The sequence below is a fragment of the Fringilla coelebs genome, assembly GCF_963513975.1.
Source record: "Fringilla coelebs genome assembly, chromosome: 7".
In the NCBI taxonomy this organism is placed as follows: Eukaryota; Metazoa; Chordata; class Aves; order Passeriformes; family Fringillidae; genus Fringilla; species Fringilla coelebs.
Genome location: NC_140035.1, coordinates 35,561,778 through 35,571,749, shown reverse-complemented (window position 1 = coordinate 35,571,749; position 9,972 = coordinate 35,561,778). Strand labels below are relative to the sequence as shown.

General features: G+C 45.6%; 1 protein-coding gene across 1 annotated transcript in view; it reads left to right on the top strand.

Moving 5' to 3' along the window:
* Positions 1–769: 769 nt before the first annotated feature.
* Positions 770–9,972, top strand: part of ABCA12 (ATP binding cassette subfamily A member 12) — a gene marked incomplete at its 5' end in the record, with an annotated part of 78,417 nt that continues 69,214 nt past the window's right edge. Inside the window, 2 exons of the mRNA XM_084209738.1 lie at positions 770–838; positions 4,677–4,770. Coding sequence (XP_084065864.1) covers positions 770–838; positions 4,677–4,770 — 163 coding nt within the window. The remainder of the gene's footprint in view (positions 839–4,676; positions 4,771–9,972) is intronic.

The window sequence follows — 9,972 nt, the reverse complement described above, 5'->3', positions numbered from 1 at the left end:
GCTGTTCTTTTTAGGTACCACTACCTTGGGAAATTCAATGATTAGTAGAATAATGAGTATTTAAGCCACACTAATGCTCTGAAATCTTGTGAAATCTGGCCCATTCTCAGGGGACTCGTTGTCTATCATGGAAACCAGTCAGTGAGAACCCCAGCACTTGATTTCCTGGAGGAAAGGGAAGATGCAGGAAGCCAAGCAGTTGGATCAGTCCCTGAGATGCATGCTGTGGCTGTGGATGCTTTCTTCCCAGGCATTCCCTGTGAACTCGGGGAAGTCAGACTGGCCTGGCAAGTGGCCTAACTCTGCTGCTGATGACACCTCTCCAGCAGAAGCGGTGTGTGGGCAGACAGGGAGTTTCATCATGGGGAGGAGGAGGAGGCATGCATCACCTTTTGTTTAAGCAGAAGCATCTTTTTGGAATGCTATCCATTTTATCGGTGAGGGCTTGGACAAGGGAGCATCCAGGAGAGGCTGGATATTGTAATTAACACAAGTGGAGGCAGGCTGCTGCATCTGCCCGCCCGCCCAGAGAGGAAGAACCTGTTGAATTTGCTAGGAGCTATTGCTGTGAGGACAAGAGCCACAGTTCCTGGGAGTACAGCAGCCACAAGTGGATGGAGTAGCTGCTTCAGAGCTATGCTGTGGGGAAGAGGCAGAGGCCTGGATTTTGGACACTGGATGCCCTTTTGGGTTAGAGCCTCCACTTTTGCCTCCTAAGCGCGGGGAGGAGGAACACGCAGCCCCTCGCTCTCGGTCGGGTGAGCCCAGGATGGCTGCACTCTCCCAGCACCTCAGGATCCTGCTCTGGAAGAACTGGCTGAGTGTCAAGAGGCAGCTGGTGAGTGTGGGAACAGAGCAGTGCAGGAGGGGGAACCTGGAAACACAGCTGAGGAGCGAGGGGGGCACTGCAGAGAGGCAGGTTGGGCTGTTAGAATGGGAGGGTGGTGGTAGAAGCAGAAGGAAGGAAGGGAATGGCACAGAAGGGAAGATGGATCTTGTGTGAAGTCAGGAAGTGAAGATGGATCTTGTGTGAAGTCAGGAGTCCAGACTGAGTACCATGGATGCCTCTCTTGTTCTCTCAGGACAATGTCTGTGCAAACAAAACCATGCACAGGCTTGTGGGCAGAGCTGAGTTAGGGCTGCAGTTCTGAACCTGCTGCCATCTGAGCAGACCCTGTGCCTGCTGCACAGCCTCTGAGGAGCCCCTGGGATCTGGGGGTGATGGGACTGCCCTTATACAGAGCATCCATCCTTTACTATTTGTAAAGGATGGATAACAAAAAAGTAGCTCTGAGAGATGCAGGTAGGACAGGTTTGCAGTGCAGTCCAGTGTGCTGCAAATCAAACAGCCCAATGATCTTTGTGTCTGAAAGATAAACCACTGCCAGCAATATCCAGAGAGGGATCTGAGCTGCAGCAGCATTAGGGAGCAAATGTTCATTTGGGAGGCATTGCATGGCCAGGCAGAGTAGTTGTGACCCAGTCCAGTTTTGGTACAGCTGTGTGTGGTATTTGCAGCAGAAGCATGGGCAGTTTAGGGAGCTGCATCATAACCTGTACTCCAGGAACCCAGATGTGGTGGGGTTTAAACTTGCCCTGGTGGAGTGGAAACCCTGGCAGGCGCAGGAAGTGCTGACCAAAGAGAAGTGTCCATGGAGGGTGTGATGTGAGGGTGAAGTGAAAGGCCTTGTTGTGACTGTGTGCTTCTGCAAGGTCTGTTCCAGCTTACCCTGTCCTATCTCCTGGTTGTGGAGACTGATTCAGAGAGGTGCTGAGTGCCTCTGACTCCTGTGGATATGCTGTGTGCCTCAGAGCCTTCTTCCCTGCTGCAAAATACACTTTTCCTGAGATGCAGAGGAGTCCCCATAAATTACCTCTATTGTAGCAGCCTCGTTAAAAGCAGAAGGCTTGGGTCCCTTTTAGCTCCTCTGTACCCTGAGTAAATGCCACCTAAGCCCCACCTGTGCTTCTGACCACAGTCTGACTTGCTGTAATTCTGGTTTCCTGTGGAGTTGAAATACCAACTCTGTAGAACTGAAATGTCAATTAATATAAAAATCTGACCACTGCTGACTATTTTATGGCAGGCATGCCTTGCAACCCTCCTTAATTTCCTTATCTTGTTCCAAATTAGGGAGCTTGCTCAGGCTGAGGAGGGTGTGAGGAGGTAAACTCAGATCTTTTTGGGAGCAAAGTTAGGCCTGAGTGCCAAAGGGAACTGGAGATATTGGTGCCTCTTGTGTCTTGCACTTCATTATTTAAACAGGGGCAGAAGGGGAGAGAAAATGTGCACTCAACCAGAGATCCTAAGTACGATCTGAGAGATTAAATCAACTTTCAGCAGTGAAATAATCCAGCAAGTAAGAGATTATGCAACCTACATCACAGTTCTTAATGTCCCAAGAGCCAGATTGAGGTTGGTTGTGGTTCCATTGGAGTCAACACGTTCCACCTGCAAACAGTTTGGCCAGGGTGGTTGTCTTGTTTTTGTTTATTAGAAATGCCTGGGACAGTGGGAATGCTGGGATGTTGCAACTGATGTGCCCAGCTACTATTAAATCCAATTAAGTCACAGGACAGAGATACTGAGAGAAGACATGTCTGGAAAGTGGGGAGTGTAAGCTCAAAATGGGGAGGGACAATGATTTTCCTGAGTAGGAGCAATCAGTATTCATTTATTGTCCCAGGAATGTGACAGATGTCCAGCCCTTCCTTTAGGCAGCTTCTGACTAATATCAGTTTCTGTGCTGTTACCCCATAATTTTACTTTAGCCTGTGTGGTGCTAAACAAGGAGGACACATTAATGATACCATTTGCATGAGAATTAATCATAGTTAAACTGCATGTTTGGGGACTGATTATAGGGAAACCATCTGATATAAAAAATTACTAAAATATGTCAGTGCCAGTGATGGATCTTGTTACAGGTTGGCATTGTATACATAAAAAGCAGGAAGGGTACTGTCTGTCTAAGCTAAAATGTGGCTGAATGCTAAAATTATAGGAGCACCTCTGAAGGGGTGTGTGGGGAGGTGCCTTGTGGTTTGATGTCTGTCACTTACCTATTTTGGGGCATGAATTTGCTGCTACTTTCAAGCCTGAGTCACCTCATCAGGGATGATAGGGATGGAGTTGCTGTAGAACAACCATCCTTAAGCTGAATTGCTCTCCAGGATTTGTTTGTCTGTCTGTTTGGCTTTATGTTCCAGTGAGTGTTACAGGAAATGAAAACACGGTTATGGGCTTGGAATTACTTTGGAAAAACAGCTTTAGGTAATATGTACTGATCTTAAAAAAAAAAAAATAGCAACACAACGATGAAAAATGGGATTATTTTGAAGACATCTTTGCAGTTCCAAAAATGGGCATGAAGATACAACAGCAATTTTGTAGCACAGAGGAGTTTCAGTTTAACTACTGATGGATGGAAAACTCTTAATCTAGTAAGCATGGGAGCCAGCTCTCCACTAGTGCAAAAGCAAGGGATTGTTTGGATAATTACAAATTCCTAGCTCACAAAACTCCAAGGTTTGTATTTTAAGATTTTGGGCATCCTCCCTCGATTGGTTTACTATACTAGATGATTAATTCTAGTATACTAAATGATTAATTTACTATATTAGATGATTAATTCTAGTGTTTTCTTAATTCTTGTCCATTGAAAGGGTCAACATTCATGTCAGAGGCAAAAGTTCTATACATGTGCATGTTTTCCAACACATAAGGGCAATATTACATTATTTCTCTTCCACCTTAAGTCAGGTATATGGAAGAAATTCTTCCCTATGAGGATGGTAATGCCCTGGCACAGGTTGCCCAGAGAAGCTGAGACTGCCCCATCCCTGGCAGTGTCCAGTGCCAGGTTGGATGGCTTTGGGGCACCCTGGGATAGTGGAAGGTGTCCCTGCCTATGGCAGGGGGTGGGACTGTATCAGCTTTAAGGTCCCTTTCACCAAAACTATTCTGGGAATCATCTCACCTCATGGGTATGGACTGCTACAGTCTGGAGATGGAAAGGTGCCAGGGATTTGGGCTGCTGGGGTCAGAAGTTCTTATAATGGATTTGGGGTTTTTTTGATGATGGATGTTCAGATGTGTGTTCTGTAGGCTGCACAAGTCTGTAAACCCCTTCCTCTACCATGCTTGAGCTCCATGCTTGTGAATGACCACTGTGAAAATCCTTCCTTCCAGCTCTACCATGAGGATCCGCCGGTTGTGAAAAACAATTTAATTTTTTTGGGAAAACTGCTGTAGGCTTGTCGAACACTTTAACTTTGGGGTGTAGGTCAATTGAAGTGCTATTTCCCCATCATTTCACTGAAAGTGAAACCAAGCTTTCACACTGCAGCTGCTTTATCTTCTGGTTGGTGCTTCCCAGCATGCCTTTACTGTGACATAGCAGTGTCTCAAAGCTGGGTAAACACAGTCCCCCATAATTACCAGCCAAACTGAAACCTTGTGCTGCTCTCAGCCTTGTTATTTGCTCTTAAAATCTTCAGTAGTTTTTCTTCCTGAATAGATAATGCTTGGATTTTAATTGTATGCATGCCAAGACAGGTGTGATTTACAATGCTCCTCATAACTCACTTAGGGCACTGCTTGTACATTCCAGACAGGCTCTGGGTGACATCAATGCCACAAATGTAACCGATATATTTTCATTGCTGTTTTATAGGTATGGTCGTTTGTTTTAATTTCCTGGCCTGTGGTTGTTTTCATAATCTTGGCCATTATCCGTCTCAAATTCCCTCCAGAGCCACAGCAAAACTGTAAGTAACTGGTTTGTTTTTATGTCTGTGGGGTTTAGTTCTCATTTCAGTGACTGATGTGTTCATTTGATGTGTTTTGTTACTTTTACAAATTTGGCTCCGTGAAGTTTCCAGTGGAGATTTCCTGGGATGCATCATGCTGTAAATAAAATGTGTGTGCTCCTCTGAGGTTGTTTTTGCTCATGGTTTTTTTTCCAAATTAGCTTTATAATTAGAAAACAACCTTAAAGAACTGTCTCGTCAAGATTTATTTGGATACTGCAATATAAATTTCCAGGATAAACTGGGGGAGAAGAGGGCAGCTGGGGGAGAGCTTACTCAGTAAAATGAGTGAAGGCAGAGGCTGCAAGTGTGATTATGCAGGTGAGGTGGAAAACATGAGGTTGGTCAACATGAAAGGTTTTACCTTGTGCATGCCACAGGCAAAATGTGCACATTAAAGTATCTTGTTGCTAAGGTTTAGTTGAAGAGTGATAACTTGCTTGGCTCCTGGGACCTGATGGTGCATGTGAGCCCCTTGTAATAAAAACAGCAGGAGTTGTTGGGGGTCAAATGGGTGAGAGTTTGCACAAGCTGGTTCTGCTTGCAAGCCTTGCTCCTTGGGTCAGGAGCAGGGATGCCCTTGGGTCTGCTCTAAAGCACTCCTGCTGATCAGTGAGTCCTTACCACCATCAGAAGCATGTCCCAGCCCTGAGCACATTTGTTCATTAAGTTATAGAGTAAAGCAGAGCAAGGAGTTGATCCACTTGGGGTTTTTTTTATCCTTCACAGTGTTAATTTTGAGTTGAATCAAATGATAAAGCCATAGAATGATTTGGCTTGGAAGGGACCTTAAAGACTTTTCAGCCCCAGGTTGACAGCAGAGACACCACCATGGGGCTGTCATGGGCCTGCAGGAGCCCCCCCTGGCAGGGGCAAGGCTGGGGGTTTGTATTTGGGGCAGGGAGACTGATGCAGGAGGAGAGGACACAGTGCCTGGCAGGAGAAGAGACAAGCAGTTGGCTCCCAGTGTTTGTAGCTGTCCCATGTGTGAGATGTGGCTGGGAGGGAGCTGCCTCTGAACACTGGGGAAGTTCACCCTGGTGAGTGACAGGTGTGATTCTCTGGTTAGCAGCTCCTCCTTCCTCTGTGAGGTGTGAGACAGGAGCACACTGTGGCAAGTCTCAGACATGCAATTAGGATAGTCCTTGTTACAGCCTAATCCCACTGAAGCATTGTGTACCTCCTTCCACAGGCAGGGATGTAGGCAAGCTCTTCCTGAAAGTATCACAGGAATTATTTAATGGGAAAGGACATTCTTGAAGTGTTGGGATCATTTTTAAACCCCAAGCCCATCTGCTGTCAGCAAAAGACCTCTTTAGGCATGTTATATATTCCAAGTTCTCCCAAATTCCCTTGAAGAAGTTGGAGCAGGCAAGACAGGACATGCTGTACTTTGTGAAAACCCTGGATTTTGCCAAGTGTAGAAATGGCAGACCTCCCACGCTGCCCCACCAGTTGTACTTCCTGTCCCAAATAAATCAGATAAGTTGGATGTCAAGGGAGCCATCTGGATGGGGAAATATTTATTCTTTTATTTGACATGGTTATTAGTTTGAACCTATATTCATTTGCAGTGTTTTTACTCTGGCTGATCACATCTCTGCCTTAATGAATTAACAGGAATCATCTTAGGAACTTCAAGTAGCACCAGCAGTTGTGCTTTGCAAGAAAGGGGAAAGTTGGGCAGTGTCTTTGGATGAGTTCCCTTTCCTTGTGCAGATTAATTTTATTTTAGTACAAGTCTCAGTAAGTGTGTGAGTAGGCGTCTGTCTCTCTTAGAAGTGGATGATAGGAGCTCTCTATTGCAAGAGAGGTTTTGTGCTGGAAAATAATGGTTTTGGTGTATTTTTGTGATCCAGATGTTCAGAGACCATCTAAGAATCCTGAGGGAATAGAGAAGGATGCTAACCAGAGCATCAAACAGCCAGTTTCTGCTGCTATTACAGTTAAATAAGAACAGTTGCTTGACAATTGCACCTTTTTTTTTTTTTTTGACAACTGGAAAAAATGTATCAAACTTTTTGCTTGAAAAGCAAAAGATAAATCACTTGGGAACTTTCCTTTTTGATAGAAAAGCGGGCGGGGGTGGACACATCTAGGAAAACTATTACAGGAGGGAATTTTATTCATTTTATTCATAAAATTCACCTTATGCTGAGTTCCAGTGCCTGACTTAAGACAGAATCGTTAAGCAGTGACAAGAAATTGTTTCCAGTTCTGCTGTCAAGAGATTATTGCAGGTAGACAAAAGTCAGGAAGCACAGCATCAATGGTACAGAGATGGAATAAGCTACTCAGAGGCTGAGGTTTGAAGCCTTAGAGATAACCCCACAGAAAATCCCACTCTGTAAGCTTATCTTGTGTATTCAGGGCCACAGAAATATCATGAAATCTATTAATTTTTTTTCAATTAAATCTGTTCAAATTCGAGACAGTAATTTCTTCTGAAGGGCAGCTAATACACATTGAATAGATGGAGAATTGTGTAGAGAAATTACCTGGCAAATATCAGTCAAGGGTGAACAAATGGCAAGGGTTTCCTGCAGGGGCAAGTTGCTTGTGCTGAATTATATTGTGTAGCACTTAATGCAAAGGGAGCTTGTGCCAGGCTAAGCTTCAGAGGGAAATGACATGCCAAATAAATGTCACCACTCAAGAGCTGCTCATAGGAGAACTAAAAGCTGAGGAAAACAAGGAGCTGAGGTTTGATAAATAATTTTCTTCACAACTAAAGCATCCTGTATCTAGGAGGTAAAAAAAACCCTATCTCTCTTCTTTATTCAGGGATTCTGTTTGATGATGTGTTTCCAGGTCAGCAGAGATTGTTGTCAGGAGAAGTGAAAAAGAGATTTCACTGTCTGCATACCCAGTTTCTGTGATGATCCCAGAGTCTTACAAACAAAATCCCCATCCAACTTACTATTCACATTGCAGTTGTGACTTCTGACCCTTTTATTCCAGCCTTTGTCTTTGCTAGGAGACATTGGGATGTGTATGTGTGGAATAGAAAGCTCTGAGAGGACTGGAAGCCTGCAGGTGAAAGCCACTGGGTTTGATGATATCACCCAGACTTTTGTGCCTGTATCACCTGTTTTCTAGAGCAGGGACACAAGTCCCTTTCCATCCTACAGGTTTTAGCAAGGTATGGGAATTGTGTCCGAGATACGATCTGTCCCTCAGGGCTCAGCCCACTCAGTCTGCAGAGGAGCCCAATTACGCTCCTTGCTTTAAGGAGCTGTCACACCCTGTCACACCCTCCCCGCCCGATTTCTCCCTTTCCTGCTGGCCTCCTCTCCCCTGCTGTCAGTAGTTGAACCTCATCAGTATTCCCGGTAGGAGCTCTCTTGGGTGTGGTTACAGAACCCTGCTCAGAGCCCTGAGCTGTGGGGAGGATGTGGGACAAACCTCACCCCTGTTAGACCCCGGGTCTGCCCCTGTGGCACTCCCAGGGCTGTCAAACCCATGCCTCATTCATAGACAGTTCTTCTTCATGGAACATAGCTGTGATCTTGGGTCTGCTCTTAAATCCACCAAATTCTGCCAGGGAATTCGCTTGCAGAACTTTTCCCAGTGAAGCACTTTCTACCCTTCACCTCTGCCCAGAATTGCCCCCCAGATTTCCCCAGCATAATGGAGATTCCTGCAAGGATGCATTGCATTCACTCAGAGATGTCTGTCAGAGAGACAAACTCAGCAGGAGTCCCCCACGAGGCTTCTCTTTGCAGCCAATATTCTGGGGGAATATCATCAGAATTGGTTGTCTGGTCAGTACCAGCACAGGTGTTGGGGTCTAGCTTAGAGCCAGAGCTGTGTGGCACAGCACTGTGGAAGAACAGACTCTGCTCTCGTTCTTGGCTCCAGTGCTCCTGGGGGAAGGAAGGCCCAGGATGGCCTCTGTCTCTGAGCTGCATCCCATTCAACTTACTGTGATGGGTAGCAAGGATTTGAACAGGTCTAGAACTGGCTGGAAAAATCAGAACAGGCCCCTGAGCAAAGCTCTCTGATGCCTTAGAAGGTATCTCACCTGGAGGTGAGAAAACCCTGAAAATATGATGTGCTTTATAGGAGTTTGCCTCTTAGTTGGAGGCACCTGTATTCATCTCTTTTCCCAGTAATGTGGAAAAATTAATAGGTTCCCATGCTAATTACAGGGAGGTGGGATGATGGCTCAGCTGCACAGGCCACTCCATTTATTTAGATAAGTCATGGATATTTATGCAAGTCATAATCCACCCCCAAGGTTCAGCCTATTCTGCACACAGACAAGCTCACAGCAGACTTCAGGGCTCTCCTTCACCACTTGCCTGTGGTGGAGCAGCCCCATTCCTTGTGCTCCTTTACCCTGCTCCATATTCCTCCCCTTCTTTTCTGTCACTTTCCCCCCTTTTCTGCACATCAGATTTTTTTGTCTGATGGAGTCTGCAGTGATTAGGAAAATACCTCACCAAGTCTCTGGCTCTGGTGTGAAATGTTCTGGTTCATTCTGTTGTCCTAGAGAGCAGACTGCCACATAACCCTCTGTTTCATTAAACCAGAGCTGAAGGGGGTGTGGATTATATTAATTAACCCCCCATTTGCTGGAATAGACATATCCACTGATCTCCTTGCATGCAGAAGCAGTGCCCAGCCATACAGTTCCTTGTCTTCCCCTTGGCTTGGAGATCAACTGCTTAAAGAGAGCACTGTGATGTTTGTAATGCCTCCCTTGTCATAAATCTCCACACTTCCCTTTCTTTCCACAGACTCTTCTGCCTTCTGGGGTGTGACTGAAGGATGTTCAGGGTTGGAGCTGGGAACTCCTGACTTACCACTGTGATTTTTCCTTCCTCATTGAAGCAGGGCCTTGGGGCAGTCACTTAATTCTAATTGACTTCCTGAAACGTCTCAGTCCAGGCTCTGGGATCTAAAAGGGCAGAGGTATTTTTCCAAAGGTGCTGAGCAGCTTGGCTTAGACTGAAATTAGCAGTTGTTGATGCCTGTGTTTCTGGAAGGGAGGTCACTTTTGGTTAAAGAATCTAAACCTGGGCTCTGGATGCACTCAGCATTGAAAGATGTTGGTTGGGTAAACACAATTTTTGTGCAGGTGTTTTTGCAGGAGTCTAGATATGGATTTAAGCTTTTAGGTTCCAGTTTCTTGCTGGGAAATGCCCTGACTCTCTT